This window comes from Dermacentor albipictus, chromosome 1 (assembly GCF_038994185.2).
Source record: "Dermacentor albipictus isolate Rhodes 1998 colony chromosome 1, USDA_Dalb.pri_finalv2, whole genome shotgun sequence".
Lineage (NCBI taxonomy): Eukaryota > Metazoa > Arthropoda > Arachnida > Ixodida > Ixodidae > Dermacentor > Dermacentor albipictus.
Window position 1 is genome coordinate 251274114 of NC_091821.1, and position 19231 is coordinate 251293344.

General features: G+C 44.3%; 1 protein-coding gene across 3 annotated transcripts in view; it reads right to left on the reverse strand.

Annotated features, from left to right (window-relative positions):
* The window catches only part of LOC135900908 (adipose-secreted signaling protein), a 36295-nt gene that overhangs the window by 3881 nt on the left and 13183 nt on the right, over positions 1-19231 (reverse strand). For 2 of the 3 annotated variants that reach the window (XM_065430524.1, XM_065430529.2), the window contains exon 6: positions 11600-12394. The exons of the other annotated variant lie outside the window; for it this stretch is intronic. In XM_065430524.1, the coding sequence (XP_065286596.1) occupies positions 12294-12394 (101 nt within the window). In that variant the 3' untranslated portion in view covers positions 11600-12293. Of the gene's footprint in view, positions 1-11599; positions 12395-19231 lie in introns of those variants that run through there. 3 annotated transcript variants of the gene reach the window in all.

The following is a 19231-nucleotide window of genomic DNA, read 5'->3' on the forward strand; positions in this document are numbered from 1 at the left end:
ATTGCTTCAAAATATAACTATAAAATTTGATGAACAAATAGCATAAATGTCGAAAGAAGACTGCCGACGGCAGTTAAATTTCCACTTCATTATGAAGTTGTACAAGCTTTCTAATTAGTCTAATCAGCCAGTGTCACAGCTGAAAGGATGCACTTATTTGCAACATTACAGCCCATGCAAGCGTTCCACCCATGTACTCTTTTTAAGCTTATGCTACAAGTGCCACTATGCTTAGCCACATTCTTGGTAGTTTGACAGTGTTCACTGCAACTGTTTTGAGACTGTTGTACAGTGCCATTAAGATTTTTGGCTGCAACATCCAAAACTGCTGCATTATGCTATTTGCTTTCTGTTACAGTGTTGCCATGCAGTCAAATTAGCATAACTAGAAAGTGTAGCATGTCTTAGTGCTATTTTGTTTGTACTGAATAAGGTGGGTGTAAAACTATTCTATTTTTATGCTAGTCGCCCTTTTCTTGGTAAGAATGGTGCAAGTAGCCAACTTGCCAGCAAAATAACGTGAGAGACATGTGCCTGATTAAGTGAAAAATGACACTGCAGGTTGTTGGCCAGCCAACTGCACTTGCTGTACAAATAACACACAGATGCAAATAAGTGGGCAAGCTGAAAGCAACTGTGAGACCTGCTGAGCATAGATCTTGCATGCACACACACATACACATACACACACACACACACAGTTTCCTTTGAGGCCACAGTACACGTGTTCTGGCATGTTTGCTCTCCTTTTTCAAGTTAACCCTTCAACTCCCATACTCTTGCCAGAAATATGTAAAGCTTCAAAATTTCTCCCCCAAACATTTTGCACATGATGTTCCGATCTGAAATTAAATCAAGCTCGTTTATACTTAAATTGATGTTTATTGGCCAAGTAAAAAAAAACCTATTAAGATCTCATCTAAAGATATAACATTTCATGAACATGATAATTCTGCTGCTGCCGGTCTGGTACCTCAAACTATTTTATAATTCCCATGGAATTCAATATGTCCATGCTTGACTGTTCCACAAAATTTGTCAAACGCTTCCTCTGAGAGTTGAGCGTCCCCCTGTTTTAAATAGCCTTCAGGACATATATGATACAAAGAATGAGCATGTATTGGCCGCGAGATCGAACAGAGTCACCACCTGGCAAACACTGGCTGAACTATGGATTTTGTGGATCACCTCGCATTGTATGTTAACTACTTCTTGTTTACCTATGCACATATGGTGTACATATGCTCAAAACATTTGTTTGTTCTGTGGTAGTAGTATAGTCGCAATAGGTGGTATGGATTTTTCAATGATGTGCAGGAGCATTTTGCAACAGCATGTGTCAAGCACATGACATGCAATCGTCGCACCATCCATGTGCCACAATCATTTAATTTTGCTGCCGCTTTGTGTTTCAAGCACACCACAGAAAGCATTGCACATTGTTTTAAAAAAATGAAGTGGGTGCAGTAAAACATAAATGTAGTGCTTTAGTGACTCCTTGTCACTATGTGTTGTGACACCACAAAACAAGAATGAGGTAGCATGAAGGTCACTTGGCAGTAGAAAAACATGTAGATGCCACACACTGTGAAGCAGTCTAAGCGAAGCTGTAGTTAGCTGGCAAGATGAAGCAGCGTACCTTGTCAAGAGATGTGCACTGGAGTTCATTGACGAGACTAATGTGCCCCATAACGATCAACCCATGAAGCAGACGTGCGACACAGCGCCACCACCAACCACAGCATCTAAACCTTAAGACACCACAAAGCTCTTGTGCATGCATATCAAATAGCTATACTCCGTCTCACCAACTCGGTGCAATGCAGCCAAAGCTATATGAACCTTGTAAGCCAATCAGGGAAGCGAACATACAGCCACATGGTAACCTTCAGCAGCATGACGATCCACCACCGTGTCGTCTGCTTCCACCAGCAGACAACGTATACATGCAGTTGCAAAGTCTGCTGGATGACAAACGATCATAACTGGTTTACTTGTTTATGTATATTATTGTTTTTTACGGATGTCATTTTCAGCACACTTTAAGCTGTTGTGCATTGGCCATGACAAGAACACTCCTCGGAGGCAAATGCTGTAGCAGTTTTTCCACCAACCACTTTGTGCAGCGTTGTTTGCCCATTTTCTCCGTCTCGTCGTTTACGCCTGTCAAACGTGTCTTCATTTACGTCCACAGTGTGTTACAGTCAAACATGTTAATAACGAATTCGATAGTTCTGCAAAAAGTGGTCGTTGTATCAGTAGTTCGTTATATATGGAATCTCCCTTAAGGACGCTAAAAAGTTAGCGGCACTGAAGCTGATGTCGGCAGTAAAAATTCGGCAGCACTTTAGTCTGAAAACCAGACTTCCAGTGTCATTTTCGTTCCCGGTGCATTCCCACACCTAGCTGCAAATTTCCATTAGAAATGCGTGTCTAAAGAACGAAATGTGGCGTTGTATAGCTCTTCCAAAAGGGCACCTCGTTCCAATCTTCCATTTCAATACTGCGAGTGCAGCTGTCATTTTTTATTTGAGAGCTTGAGACATATTTTACTACCAGTGGGATATGGCTCTATTTTGCACGAGAGCAAAGCACTCTAGTTTGCCAGAAGCGTAAACTACGCAAACCACTGCGGCATGCCACCATTCTGCAAAGGTTTCACCATTATGACTGTGTGTCAGTCGCACAAGAGCTGTAAAGTTATGTAATTATGTCGCTTCGGGTGAAAAAAGTGCAATGTGTGAAAGGTAAAATACCACTGCGAATCATGATCGGCAATCGGCAACATGTAAATTAAGTGCTGCCGAAACGTGATCTCCTGATATGACGTAGTAACCGCCGATCCTTGCCACCGCATGCTCTACATCATGCTCTTCATACTGTACACCTCCTGCCTGGAGGCTTGCCTTGAAAGTGCGTGACCTTCTTCGTGGCTTTCGAAATCCGCCGTTGTACTTTTGCCGATCTCGAAAGCCGTATCATCACCATTAGACTGGAGCAGGGCACGCACTGCCGTGCGCCCAGTTTGGTTGAACTTCCATCCTTTTGGTACTTCGCATGTACCCTCTTCTTACCGTGACAGGATTCGAAGCATTTGTTGTAACAGTACGGCAATTTAAAGAATGTTTGTTATCTGGAAACAATTTAAAGAGGCAGGGTCAAAAAATCGTAAATGCACTGAAATGGGGTCTTTATATCTGGGATCGTTATAAGTGGGTTAGACTGTACTACCAAGTGCCTGCTTTTGCTGGTGGTATTGAGGTGCCAATTCAAATTTAAACCAAATCTTTTCATCGCTTGCTCTAATGTTGGCGCTCAAGAAGTAATGTGCAGCTCTGAAGATGATCCAAGTCAAAGTTGTTTAACCTTGTGTCGGTCATACAGTTCATGCCTTCTGTGGACTGGCATCCAAAGCGACTTCACCTTGCCCACACACTCGATCTCCTTTGTCCACTTGCAGAATATTTGCTTGGTGATGCACATAAGAGCAGCAGCCTTGTTGTAGACGACAGCAATTCTGGGAATATCTCCAAGGTCATTCTTCAGAGTAGAGACCATGCTCATCGCTGTCTAGTTGACCAAACTGAGCTCAGAAACAACAAGCCTCTGAATGCCATGACAAAAAGTTCATCACCCTTTCCTTTTTCTAGGTGGTTTGCGTGATGCAATCTTTATGAAGACTTTAATAGCTTTGTTGCAAAATATTTTAACCCACATCTTCAATGAATCATCGGTTTCTGGGGAGACATGAGGCTTTTGTTTTCCCACATATTTTATTTATCGTCACTCGAACGCAGAAAACCACGGGACCCTTCTATCTTTGCCAGATGTTTTTCTCTCCTGCTCTCTGGCTCGAGCGCACGGAGCTGCGGAGGCACAACTTCTTCATCGTCGTCCAAACACTGAGAGCTCACCATAGGGCCCCCTCTCTAGCAAGAAAGCCAGGATGGGAAGGAGCAATGTCTAAGAGCCGTCGGTGATCCCTCAGTGGCGAAGAGTGCGCGCCTGGCATTTGTAGATCACTTGTCCTTGAGGATGGTGTCGGTTTCAAGGAAGACAAGCTTAATGTGGTCGATGGATGCCCTCGCATCCATGCAGCAGCAAAGCATGTGTTTGGGGCAGCGCTTGATGACCTTGAAGGGTCTATCGTATGGTGGTTGTGTTGGTCAGACTGCGTTTTGTCACACGAAGATGTGTGTGCAATCACGCGGAGAGTACGACTGATGAAAGATGGTCGTGAATGTTGGTGGGATTTTGGATAGCTGACAAGTCTCCCATGGCAACCTTGAGGCAACTGGCATAATCGGCGACGTCGAACGTTGGTGCCGGCGAAGGGTCGAAAATTTGTCCTGGAAGCCTTAAAAATAGTGCCGAAAACGAACTCAGCTGGTGAGCAAGACGCGTCAGTCTGCATCGCACTGCAAAGAGCAAGAAGGACAAGTGGGAGATGCTCCATCCAGGGTATCAATGGTCGTGACACCACGAGTCAGGCTTTGAGCTGGTGGTGGAGTCCCTCAACCCGTTAGAGATGGAGTAAATTGTGGAAAAGTGTGGAGTCGAATTGACCACCTCAATCTGTTGTAAAGATCATGGGAGCTCTGTAATCGCTGGTCCAACGGCGATACAACCGCAGGCAATTGACTCTGCTGTGATATCACTGAGCGGTAGTTTCTCAGGCCATCGCGTGAACCAGTCTATGCATGTCAATATATACCGGCTGTTCTTGGATATGGGCAAAAAAAATTATAGGGTTTTACGTACCAAAACCACTTTCTGATTATGAGGCACGCCGTAGTGGAGGACTCCGGAAATTTTGACCACCTCGGGTTCTTTAACGTACACCTAAATCTAAGTACACGGATGTTTTTGCATTTCGCCCCCATCGAATTGCGGCCGCCGAGGTCGGGAATATGGGCAAAGGGCCGACTACGTCAAGGTGCATGTGACTGAAGCGGGAATCAGGAGGCCTGAAGGTATGAAGCGGACTTACCATGTGGCATTGAACTTTGGTTTGCTGGCACTTGAGACCAGTGTGCATCCAGTGGTGGACATCAATGTTCATGCGTGGCCACAGGTATCGCGTAGTGGCAAGGTGTTGAGTCGCACAGATGCCAGGGTGCGACAAGGAATACAAGGCATCGTAGACGCTGCAGCAAAGTGATGGTAGAAGATAGGGGCAAGGGCAACCGATAATGTCGCAAACCAAGAGTATAGCGCAGCCTGGAAGTTGCACTTCTTTGAATTTAGGAGAGTTGTCTTTCAGTCGTAGGGCCAGAAGATTGTTGTCCTCTTGCTGTGCTGTGGCCATGGCTGAAATCCACTGGTGGGCGCTCATCAACAGTTGCATTGACTTCTACTCGAGATGGTGCGTCAGCAACGGGGTTGTCCTTACCACTTATGTCAGATGTCACTCATGAATTCCAAAATGTAGGCAAGCTGGCAGATCTCGCACGGAGTCTGGGCAGAGTTGGTAGTAGTCGAAGTGTACTTGAGTCGCTTGCAGTCAGAGAGAATGTTGAACTCCCGACCTTCGAGGAAGTAGTGGAAATGTTTCACTGCTCAGTACACTGCCAGCAGCTTGCGACCGAAAGTGCTGTAATGGCGCTTGGATTGTGAGAGCTTCCTCGAAAAGAACCCAACCAGCCGTCACACTCCATCGATGAACTGCTGCAGTACTGCTCCAACGGCGACGTCCGAGGCATCCGGACTTTGGATGCGCAAGGAGTGTCGCGTTGTAGAGAGCTTCCTTGATGGTGCTGAAAGCTGTCTCAGCATCATCTGTCCAGGAGATGCAAGCGTTCAGTTTCATTTGACTGGACAGGAGTGTGTTGAGCGGCTGTAAGATGGCAGCGCAGTGAGGAATGAACCGGCGGTAATAATCGGCAAGGACAAGATATTTGCACCATTTTTTTCATGGTCGATGGTCGTGGAAATTGTATTATGGCTTCCACACAAGCCGCAGGAAGTGAGATCCCGCGGGAATCTACGCGACGACCAAGGAAGCCTAATGCAGAAACACTAAACTCGCTCTTTGATCCATTTGCGACTAGTCCTTCTTTTCGGAGTTGTACAAGAACCTGACACAAGTGTAGCTCGTGACGTTTTGCTGACGTGCTGAAGGCAAGCATATCGTTGATGTGTGAAACAGCAGGTCAAACCACAAAGAACCTGCTCAACAAACCGTTTAAACATTTGTGCAACATTTCATAGACCGAATGACATACGTAGTTATTCAAACATGCCAAAGGGTGTTATAATGGCAGGCTTCGGTACATGGGAAGGCTAGACAGGTATTTGGTGGTATGCTTTGACTAAGTCTATTTTGCTGAATGTGGCGCAACCGTGCAGCAATGCGGTAAAGTCCTGGACACGTGGTATGGGATAGCAGTCCGCTACTGTCACTTTGGTAAGAGCATGGTAGTCACTGCACGGTCTCCAGTCAGCTGATGGCTTGGGAGCCATGTGTAGCGGTGATGACCAGGGACCAGATGAGAGTCGAACGTACCTGAGCTCAAGCATATGCTCCAATTCTTGCCATGCAATCTTGTAGCGGGCAGGAGCGAGGACGTGCAAAAACTGGCGCTCCCACAGTCACAATGTGATGGATGACATAGTGACGTACTGAGTCTTCGAGAGAAGGAGCTTGGAACAGATAAGAAAATTCTTTGCACAGACCACGGTGGGGAGAATTTGGCATGAGCTTGCACCAGACACAAGGGTGGTAAACATGATGTTACACCTTGAACTGTTAGGTGCATCTCGGAATCCAGGAGACAGCTGTATTTGAGGTCTGCCACAAGCTTGAAATGCCAAAGAAAATCCACACCTATAATTGCCACGCATACATTGGTGATTAAAAAAATCTACCCAAATGTGCGTCTCAAGCCAATCTCAAGTGTGACAGACTGCTGTCTATAGGTCTGTATGGCCGAACTATTAACAGCAGTGACAGGTGGTGCGGTGTGCCGTCATCGATGGTCCTCCAGCGTAGGAGGAATAATGAATACTTCAGCACCAATGTCGATGAGATATCAGACCTATGTGACACGGTCAGTGATGTGGAATGAGCGGCTTGATGTCTGGCCTAAAGCACTGGCTGCCTTCAGTGCGTGGCCCGAGCGCATGCCCCGTATCGGTGGTGGTAACAAAACACGTTGTGAGAAAGACTCGGCAACCTGTCACGGCTGCAACTGTGGCATTGATATGGTGACACGCTGCGTCATCGGTAAACTTTTAGCAAGTTGAGCTCAGCGGTCAGCTGGTGTACTTTGCGAATGAGTCGCTCGTTAGCGTCAAGAAGGCGGTCCAAGCGGTCATCATGGACTGGCGCTTCATATGATCAAGCACGTGGTCTCTCAATGGCAGATAGCATGGGGGCGCCGACATTCATGATTTTATCGACCATATGTGCCAAGGAGTCGAGGGATTCAAAAGAGGACACACTCAAGATCATCTGCACCTGCTGAGGCAGTCGCTGCAGGAAGCATTCGTGTAGAATCGATGCGTCCAGTGCAGCAGAGTGATCGCCGATGAGATTACCCATAGGACAGAGAAGCACAGTTTCTTCACGGCGAGCAGCTGCTGCAGCCAACACTGTTCTGACTCAGTTTGCCGTACGAGTTCCCTCTTAAGAGTGTCAGACGGGTTTTCAGGAGGCGGAGAGCGCAGAATGTCCCTGACGATGGCAATGACAGCAGGCAATGACAGCAGGCAGTAGAGCACCTATGACGTAGTCGTACACTGCTGTTTGTGACATGACACGGTGTCATCGGAAAAATGACTCGATGCTCAGAAACCAGAGTTGCGAGTTGGATTGCCAGAACTCTGGTAACTTGATAGTGGCGATGACAGGGTTCGTTGCCATGGCATTCAGCGTCGCTTCGTTGTGGGGTGATGTGCCCATGATCTGCCGAAATGGACAGTACACAAGGCTTTTGTTGTCGTCACCCAGAAAGGGATGAGCAGGTGACGCGTTGCTGTCTGGTGTCCGGATCACCACTTCTGGGGTGACATGAGGCGTTTGCCCCATATATTTTATTTATTGTCACTCGAACATAGAAAACCACGGGACCCTTCGATCTTGCCCAGATGTTGTTCTCTCTGGCTCGAGCATGCAGAGGCACAACTTCGTCGTCATCCAAACGCTGACAGCTCACCATAGGTTACTTTCATAGGGGACTATATTCTTGACCCAAAGAGATTATCATTAGGGGTGGGTGAATATTCGAAGTTTCAAATACAAATTGAATATTTCACACTAACTATTTGTATTTGAAAATGAACTATTCTGTATTTTCGAATATCGGAACTAACCAAATATTTTGCAACAACAAGGCTGTTAGTCAGATCTCAGTATGCTAAACAAACTATCGCAAATCATCAGAAATAAGACAACAACAAAAGTTTTTGAAGCAATACAGAAACAAAGTGGGTAACGCAAGCCTCGTTTTTGGTTTCGCGGCAGAAGACTGGCTGCATGACAACCTGCGATTTTTGCTTGTAGTCTGTCATTTAGTGTTTGTTACAGTCCACTCATGTATAGTCTTATGTTTTCCTTGCAACGGGCCCTTTTCCATGTATCTGCAGCTCACAAGTCCTTCAGAAGCATTTAGAGCATATCTCTTAGGCACCCGTTTCTGCGTTTCGTGGCAGCGGCGGCCCTCACCGTAACTGAGCGAAGGATGAAAGAGCAAATGTAGAGCATAGAGGGGTTTGAAAGATGGTGATAGCAAAGAGAGTGCGAAAAGGAAAGCGAAGGAGGACGGTGCAGTGGAACCATGAGGCGGAAAGTGGAGGAGGAGTGTATAGCACAAGCGTAGTGCCATGCAAGACAGGCTCTGCAGCGACGACTGCTACGAGATGGTGCCAGAGTAGCGTGCCATTGTACGTTCACCAATGGCATGCGTCGAGCATGTCCGCCGAAACCATATATGGAAACAAAGCGCTGCATGAGTGGAGGTTTGTCTGCGGCGGCTGCTGCAACTCGCGCCCACACGTCACCCACACACTGCCTTTTGCAGTCTCACAATTATACAGGCAGTTGCGCCACACTTGACTCCATTTGCAATGTGACGCGCGAGACAATATCCGCGTCAGCCAGTATATCGCAAAATAAAAACACATATAGAGCTGCACTCAAATTTCACATTAGGGAGTATCATAATCGTTGATGAATTTTTCTTTTCTTTTTCCACAACTTCTGAACTTTTTTTCAATAACCATTTATTTAGAGTTTCTGGAAAGCTAGTCATACAGCAGCCACTCATTCTTGAAAAGCTTGTTTGCGATCAGGCTCTAAAGATGTTGAGAAGCAGTTTCTGCAGTTCATTTAATGACAGTGAGTAGCTTTGTGTTTAAAGCTGATCCTGATTGTCCTTAAAAGTTAGCTGTCTTTTTTCACTAGTAAGTACAAGTGTGGGACCCAATTATACCAAAATAAATATTCCTGCTGTAAGCATATGTATTTGGATGTGATAATTCAATATTCAATACTTCCTATTCATATTTGAAAAAAGTTAATATTTGCCTGCCTCTAATTATCATCTGCATTCATATGGTAAGTTTCAAAGCACTTCTTTAGAATGTAACAAAACACCCAAACATTTCTGGTCAGTTTAGTTATGCTAAAACAAATATGTGGCACAGGCAATGTCCGAATGATGGAACTACATATTGTTGTGCTCTTCCAGCTGCCATGGCACACCCCCTAGCTTCCACTCCACTGCAGAGTCTGTGAGACGAAGTGTAGTTGGCATTTGGCGATGAACACGTTCCGCAACTTGGTTGCGTGAGAGCACGTTCCTTTTGCATTTGGCAGACAAAGTCCGGCTGCCAACCATGAAATAAAGCGAAAGAGGCAAAGAAGTCTATTTGCTTTAAAAAGAATTGTAACGACTCATATCACGCTGCGGGACACACTTGATCTTAGGTGTTTAAATGAATGACTGTCGCTTAGTTGTTATGTAACGAGCCTTATCTGTGCCTGAAGTGTCCTTTTATTATGTGGTTCTAATCTAGCTAAGGAGGAATCATTTTGCATCACAAATGGAACATGGCACTTTGGTACTTTCTCTGCTACAAAGGAAAACAACAGTAGAGCACTACATGAAGATCATGTGTGACATGGCAGTCACTAGACGCAGCAAATCGTAACAAGTTGCCAGCGGCTATTATAATTGGCTCTCTAGTGTGGAATTGATACCTTGACAGAAGGTAGCGGCCATTATTTCGGCACATAATTTCAGACCATAATATAATTTGAACTTTTTCGCATCACTGTCCTGCACGTGGCCATGCAAAGACTGTTCTGTGTTTAAATGCTATGTTTTTACTGTTACTGCAGTAAAAATAACTGCACGTGAAGCAACATGGCAATCATGCTAATGTGCTGCAAGTCACATGTAGCTTGTTTAACTGAAATCAGGAGCTGATTCGCATTTCCCAGAAGTGAAATTGAAAAAAAAAAAAATTTCAGATAGGTATGCATACAAGCAGTGAAGTTTATTTCATGTGCAATACAGAACATGAGCGAGAGAAAAGGCTGCTTTTAGGCAGCTTGACGAAGCTCTCACCCCATCATAGTAGAGTGCAAAATTTGCTACTTTGACTTCAGCATGTACTGAAATACGTGCTTTTTTATTGTGACAACAATTATATGGACACTCCAGTTGCATTACCGTCGCTGGTGTCACCATGATGTTTCGTATAAAATCCAAGTAAGATAACATCGTCGCAGTGCACCGCATGCTGTATGTGCGAGTGAAAGCATGCGAGGCTGAGCTGACAATGGTGGCTCACTCTTGTACGCGCAAGGTACCAGGGGAAGAGGGGGAGGGGGGGGGGGTCTACTTCAGCAGCAGCTGCGCGACCTTATCTTGAAAACGATCTGCAATGAGGACAGAGTGCACCGAGTGCTGATAGCGTCGTGTGCACTGCATTTTCGCAACTTCGTTTGTATTGAAGCAAAAGGCAGCACGAAAGTCAATTCCCTCTCTGCTGCGGCCACGCTTTCTCACTCGCGAGTGTTTGCGGTCATCAAGTGAGAGATATTCATGTTTGCTTGTTAATTTAGTCAGTAAGTGAATGTTTACAAGTTTATACGGCCAATAAAACTACTATTCTTACTTCGTATAGCTGTCCACTAATTTGCTATTGCAATTTGCTATTGCCTTTCCAGTAAAACTGTGACTTGTGTAACTAATGCAGGATTACCAGAAAATGTTATATTAGTTGAGCTGTGCAACAGCAATGCCAACATTGTAGGCAGAACGCAAGCCAAACACATGTAGAAAGTACCAAGGGAGTGCCAAAACACACTATGTGGCTAGGTGCCAGTCTTCCACTAAAGTAAAAGGAGCGTAAACTGTCATTCAATACGAAAGCTCTGCATTTTTTTTTCTGCAAAATTGTTGCACTAGAGGGCAACATATTATTTCAATAGTGATCACTTTTCATTAACAGGCAATTGGCGCAAACTGTTCACAGCGATGCACTGCTGTGTACATTTCGATGCATGCCACACACTGCCTATTCACACTAACGAGGTGGTGCTGCCACATATAGCTCAATCTCACGGCCAATACAATTACACACACTGAAATCAGCTGAACAGGGTGTTTCATTTCCAGCAATCAAAAGAACTGCAGCCTTGAAACTGGGGCTCACCTCTGGAAACACTTGCAGAAACTGCTAAGACAAGTGCACAGTTCAGGCATGAGTTAAAAGGTTAACAGATAACCCTGTACACAAACCTGGCAGCAGGGGTGATGGCTGTGCACTGTTAATCACCGGTCAAATTAGACACAACCTTTGAACTGCATATTTATAAACAGCTTAAAATAGCTTGGTATGGTTGTGACTGACAAAATGTCAAGCCCCTTGTATCCCCTCATCCTTCTCATATTGAAAGACGCAGCAAACTTTTCTTTCAGATGTGTTGAATAGTCGTTATTACTCGTGCAGAATCATTGGCCCAGCAAAACCTGTTGCCACAGCTTAGTCAACTAGTCCACAAATGCAGAAAAATATTTTTCAGGCTAACAGTAGTCGTTACTCATGTGCAGAACCATTGGCCCAGCAAAATATGCCACCACAGCTTTGTCAGCTAATCTGCAAACGCAGAACAATTTTCTTCAGGTGAGAGAATGAGATCCCCTCACACATGACGGCTACTGGAGATTGCATCGCTAGACACATTGGATAGGGCATCACACGCTTCAGGGTCACATAAGCCGCTTCGCAGCTCAAACGAAAGTCTTGCAATGACATGCACACTGAAACCGTCCAACACTGGGCTAATCAAAGCCTTGCCAGTCACTGTGGTCCGACTCTTCCTCCATTTCGATGCCAATGCAGTGGATTCCAGTTTTGAGAAATGGTGTGCCTTTTCCTTTCCCTAGGCAGCAGGAAGGATAAAAATCAACATAGCTAATGACACTAAATGGAAGAAGCATGGCATTGAACAGCACAACTGACAAATGCGAATGCAGCAGTCATCGTTACATAGCCAAGCAAGTTCTACATCGGCAAGCTTTTGAGTTACTGCTGCATAATGTAAAGTTGACTAGACTGACAAATGGCAAAGCAGTTTAAGAAGACAAAAAGCATTTACTTCCTCTTAAGAAGTATCGTCACTACCACCACAACACAAGTTAAGCATGTGAGTCACCAATTAGACCTATCTTCTGGGCCTCGCGCCATTTCGTTGTTACAGGGAAAGCCATGTCCAGTTAACTTTGCAGCAGGCACTTTCGTTGAGCAGTGCCTTGCAACTATAATTTCTTCTAAATTTCAAAAGCGTGTGAAATGCTCCTAGTACTTATAAAAAGCATAATCTAGAAGTCTGCCTTAGAGCAAGAAAGTGGATGATAGAAAAATGAGGTGCACATCCATGACAGTTTTAGAGAACAGTGCATAATCTATTTAAGGGTGTATTCAAAAACCTGTAGTAGTTATTCTGTGCACTCACTGTATCTGAAAAGTTGCAGCCTCAATGCTCTTACCACAATTACAGTAGTTCAATGTATCTGCGACATTGTCCTATATTTAGAGCAACAACTACCTACACATAAACCCCCTTTCTTTTTTTTTTTTGTTAAAACCTTCCCATTACGTCAACAAGCAAGGTTTGAGTGTGCTTATGGTATGTCTCAACTGTACCTCATCTGCAGCTACCAGTTGTTTGCCTTCTAGGTTAGACAAAGATGACCATGAAATGACAAAAACTTCTAGCACGGAAAATGGGTACTTTTTTTTCCAGCTAAACCATGCACATAATTTTGTAGTCTTGTCACCTGGACTACTACTCTGCGAGCAAAACCAAGGTTATTAGAGCCAATTTAATTTCACACCTCTGTCACCTTCAGCGGGGTAGTGCACCGCAACTCCTAAGTGATCGTCATAAGCACTAGCAGTGCTGTAGTCAAATCTTGCGTTATTACAGTAGCTGTGTTGTCTGCCAATTGTGAGAGGACAGCATGGGCAGAGTCCCATTTGATTTGCTGTTGTCGAACAACAAACCCATGGACACTAAGCCACAGCATTAATTTCACTATAACAGAAGTTGACAAAACGTGTATGTGCAGCACTTGCTAAACTGGAAGACTGGGCAAGCTGATATCACATATTTGCAAGTGGAAAGCGCACTCAATGTGCTTTCCACTAGCAAGTGCATGGTACGTGCTGGCAGTCGCCTCCCAAGTACCACGACTGCTCAATGCTGTGCATTTTGTATGAACTGAAAGGAGACTAAACTACACACTGCAGTTACACACTGTAAAAAGATTGTGCATGTTCCGTTTTTCAAGACATTTCTTTTTTCTCTTTCATGTTATCTTTCAGCATAGGTTTTATGTAACCAGGGCCCGTATTCTGAAATGTTCGCATTCCGTGAAACTATCGCCTTGGCCAACAGCCTCCGCCAACGGCGTGCGCTGATTGGCAGTTTTAGAAAAACCGGAAAATAAACAGTGCCTGCTAGTAGTTCCGGCCTATGTCATTTTAACGTCACGAGTCCATGGGTGCTCATGACATATATTTAATAAACAAACATGTCTTTTGGCGTCTTTCGCTGTTCGGTTGCCGGTGGAGTGTAGTAGAGATTAGATAGATGGTAGTTTATAGTAGCCTTTTTGGTGGCGTCTTACATGCGTTGTTTCGCGGCGATATTTGTTGATTCATTTAAGATAAAACATATCACAGTTCCTTATTCAATTTATTTTACCTAAAGCGGCCGTAACCAACCGTAGTCAGTGTGCACAAGCCGTACTGTGGCCACTACACTCAAAAACAACACACCCGAGCCGCTCTGCAGTCACACGGTGCGCTCTCTCATGCAATGTGAAGCATTCGACAGCGTGTGTTGGTAGTGCACGCTGACGCCACAGGCAAGCAGTCGCTTGATTTATTGAGCGTGACTTTCGCAGCAGCGAAATTATTGCAGAAGGCAAACGTTTCAGAATACAGCCCCGGGACAGGTCGTTTTGTCAGCATAAAACGGTTCTTGTGGCGTCTTCTATAACCACATGTATTCAGAGCGCTCTCCCCTTTATACAGTTTTTTTTTTATCTCACAACTATAAAGAACATCTTTTGCGTGGCGCTTTATTTTCACTCAAATTTCACAACAATAATGCATGTTTTGGTCCACATGGACCAATAAAGCACTTGGCATTGCTGTTCACCTGGTTTACCCGAACTTACAAATGCCGAATGGCAGTAAACATAGTTCATGTTACTGCAGCAGCTCACTTCTCTTATGGTGAGGTATGCATAAAATGGTCATTTTTCATTTCTTTCAGGCAAATCAGACAAGGAAAGGTTCCACATGAAGTGCGTTATTGTACAATTCCAACCAAAATATATGATTTGGTTGTGAAAAGCAAGAAGGCGGCAGCGGTAGGGACAAAATCTTTTTTTCAAGTTGCGAGAATAGAAATGCAGGTTACTGTACGCTATTCACCAATTTCAACATATTTTTAAAATCAGCACTGTTTTTCTATTTAATAAAAGCATTTTTGTTTGGAATTTCCTGAATCCAAGGTAAAACACAGTGAAACGGTGGTTTCGTCAGTTAAATGAGCTAGATTTATATTGTGTTTTTGTACTTCAAATACATTTATGAGCAGACGCTTCCGAACAAAAAAGCTATGTGTTTACACTTGTGAGCTGCAATGAGCATTGTATGGCATTATAGGCTTGCCCCGCTCCGAATCACACAAAACACTGTTAAGCTGGACACGAATTTGCAAACCCCTTAAATGCATATGTGCAGCAGTTTACAAAGCCAGCGGCCAGGTTTCAGCCTACAAGCCATGCACTGAAGTGTTGCCATTTCATTCCGAAATTTGGCGTGACAGTACAAGGCACTCAATGTGTCAATAAAGGTGCAGCTTGTTGTGTGCAGAGAGTGTGGGAGTGGCAGCAGCAGAGTGCAGAATTAGAGTGGCTGCCAGCTTGTGGGAGTTTTGAACTGTCACATCAGGCAAGTTGCTAGCAATTCGCATGACTACAGATATTGGTCTAATCAACAGAAAATGACCATTATCTTCATTATGACCTAAAAAGGGTTTGTTATATTGATTTAGAGAATATTTTGGCTTTGTGAGAGAGGGACAAAGTGCAAAAAATTTAACTTTTCTTCGAAAAAATTATGCAGGAACTCCACTGGAGTTGTCTAAGTATGCATAAACAGTGTGCCACTTGCTCATCTCGACGCAGCACAGTGTCATTATCAATCTTGTCAAACTTGATCCAGCCAGTATAAACCCTTATCAGTCATTATCAACCTTATCGGATTCGATCAGATCCATATAAACCCTTATTTGTCCTTATAAACCTTATCGGACATAATCTGACCATCACCAATCCTTATTGGACTTGATCCAACCCTTATCAGCCCGCCCTTTTTGCTCTTTAGCACCTTATCTATTCGCGTCAGACCATTGTCAACCATGATGAGATCCATATGACCCCTCATCATTCTTTGTCATCCTTATCAACTCACTGACCATGCGAAGCGCATGGTCCATTAGAGATCGGTGGCATTTCGGTCCGTGAAGGAATGCCCCAATGGAAGGCGCATCCCGCGGCCACCGAAACGCATCTGGAATGCGACATGTTTGGCATTAAATTTTGGCAAAACTGAAATTTTCCCTATGTCTACAAGACTCTCTACATGGAGTCTTAAAGATGGCTTTTATTCCACCATCACGAAATCTTTCAACAAAGCCTTTGCAGAAACTGTTGTCCCTTGACTTTCAATAGATGAAGCTTCCTGTCCAGGAAGCGCCTTGTCCTGTCTGTGTTCTTTCCTGTGTGCCATCACTATTAACGCTTCATCTATTGAAAGCTATGCACCAACTAGCCCCACAACAAGTTTTACTGCACTCCCTTGACATTTTTTTTTACCACCGATACAACACATTCATATGGTTCAGATATATTCACCTTCTAAAAGCGTCGGCTTCTGAGCATGGGGTCGTATGTTTGAAACTCACCACTGCCAACATTTTTCCTTTTGAAGTGTGTGTGTGTGTTTTTTTTTTTTTTAATGAAGCCCATTGTGTTATGCATAGCAGACTGACAGATTTCCTGGGTGAGTCGCCTAAGAATACTTACGCATTAAAAATCCACTTAGAGCTTCGGGCTCAACTGGAAGCATTTTGGATAAAGCAAATGTGCCTGTGACCACTGCTTTGGAAGTGCTCTCACGTCGTAAGGAAAAGGCTTAGCATGAAATGGTTAGTATCATTGTAAAGGTCTTAAATATTGGCATCAAAGGTGTGATCAGATGTGTACAAAGGCTGATGTATGAAGTCAAAAGCAACAAATTTTGGGAAGTAACTGCAAAAGAAGCAAAACACACAGCATTATTGGCACAGATGGTATCACTTGACTGCAATTTACCACCACATGAGGCTTTGTGCTGTCACCCAATTTCCTGGAACGTGCAGCTTCATGCATTCAAATGGATTTCCATCGCAGCTTTTGGTGCATCTTGTGCTCTATGGCCCCTTTGCCATTTCTAGTGTGCAAATTTGCATCTGTAAATGGCATCGTTTCACATAGCCAAGTGGTACAGCCTGCAGTGGGTGAGCGACCACATGCCAAAGTGACTTGCCCTTTGGGCTTTCTACACTACCACGAAAGATGAATGCGGTTTTCTTCCCACATGGCTAAATGCGTCTGTTCAGCAAGCTCTGGTGTTTCACATGGCCATAGCCCTGGCAGTCATAATATTAGATGCTGGACAAAAAGGATTCACCGAATGCTTGAGAAGTTGAGCACTGTTTGTGGCACACAAACAGCACACCATTTGAAAAAGAATGCACATTAAGGGCGGCAGCGAATGCAGTGGTGTGTGCAAAAGTGGCCGAAGTGAAGATCGAGGCCATTCTCACAAGATGGCAGAATACAAGGCCCCACATTTGTCCCAGAGGGGTTTTAGGGGCTACATGTGAAGTAGCCCCTAAACATTCAATATTACAGACATTGTTTTAGAGAGTTTTCCTAGTTAAATTTAGTGCAAAATCCTACAGCAGACTCAGATTCATAAGTTCTGTCTTCCTTCTAATAGAAAATTTGAAATTTTGAATTTAAGATAGAAGTGCAATTGATGATGTGTGGTGTTTTATGGCGCAAGGGCCAGGGTTGGCCAAAGAGTGCCATGACAAAGATAATGTTAACAGTGCACTGTGAATGGTGTAGACAATGAATTAGACAATGCATTTCTCATGGTATATGTGACATGGCTGTAAAAAGGCCTAAAATCTGTTGCTGTGGATGGCGTAAAATATACAGTTGCTAAAATAATGATACTGACCAAGTAGTGCTGTGCTGTGGGTAATGGGGTTTCATTAAAAGCATGATGCGATAGAACATAACATAGACACTTTAGCTTCAAGGAAGCCTTTGAGTCCAGGGCTGGCATACGCGCACTAAAAATTCCCTCGCCAAATGATTTCCAGCGTATCTGTTTCAGCTAAAACCTCTAGAACTAGTTTCTGATTAAAAAGCGGTTCATTCCTAAGAAAAAATTTCGGGTGAAGAGGAATATTCTCTCGATATGCAGAAATGAAATAGTTTTTCCTCTGTGCTTCTAATGTAGGGCATTGAATAAGGACGTGCAGGACTGCGAGATTTTGGCCGCACTTACTACAAGTTGGAGGATACCCTCCAGTCAAGAGGTAAGAGTGAGTGCCGTAAGTGTCATCATCATCATCATCATCATCAGCCTAGTTACGCCCACTGCAGGGCAAAGGCCTCTCCCATACTTCTCCAACTACCCCGGTCATGTACTAATTGTGGCCATGTTGTCCCTGCAAACATCTTAATGTCATCTGCCCACCTAACTTTCTGCCGCCCCCTGCTACGCTTCCCTTCCCTTGGAATCCAGTTCGTAACCCTTAGTGATTATCGGTTATCTTCCCTCCTCATTACATGTCCGGCCCATGCCCATTTCTTTTTCTTGATTTCAACTAAGATGTCGTTTACCCGCGTTTGTTGCCTCACCCAATCTGCTCTTTTCTTATCCCTTAACGTTACACCCATCATTCTTCTTTCCATAGCTCGTTGCGTCGTCCTCAATTTCAGCAGAACCCTTTTCGTAAGCCTCCAGGTTTCTGCCGCATATGTGAGTACTGGTAACACACAGCTGTTATACACTTTCCTTTTGAGGGATAGTGGCAACCTGCTGTTCATGATTTGAGAATGCCTGCCAAACGCACCCCAACCCATTCTTATTCTTCTGGCTATTTCAGTCTAATGATCCGAATCCGTGGTCACTACCTGCCCTAAGTAGATGTATTCCCTTACCACTTCCAGTGCTTCGCTACCTATCGTAAACTGCGGTTCTCTTCCGAGACTGCTAAACAATACTTTAGTTTTCTGCAGATTAATTTTCAGACCCACCCTTCTGCTTTGCCTCTCCAGGTCAGTGAGCATGCATTGCAATTGGTCTCCCGAGTTACTAAGCAAGGCAATATCATCAGCGAATGGCAAGTTGCTAAGGTATTCTCCATCAACTTTTATGCCAAATTCTTCCCACTCCAGGCCTCTGAATACCGCCTGTAAACATGCTGTGAATAGCATTGGAGATATCGTATCTCCCTGTCTGACGCCTTTCTTTATAGGGATTTTGTTGCTTTCTTTGTGGAGGACTACGGTGGCTGTGGAGCCGCTATAGATATCTTCCAGTATTTTTACATATGGCTCATCTACACCCTGATCCCGTA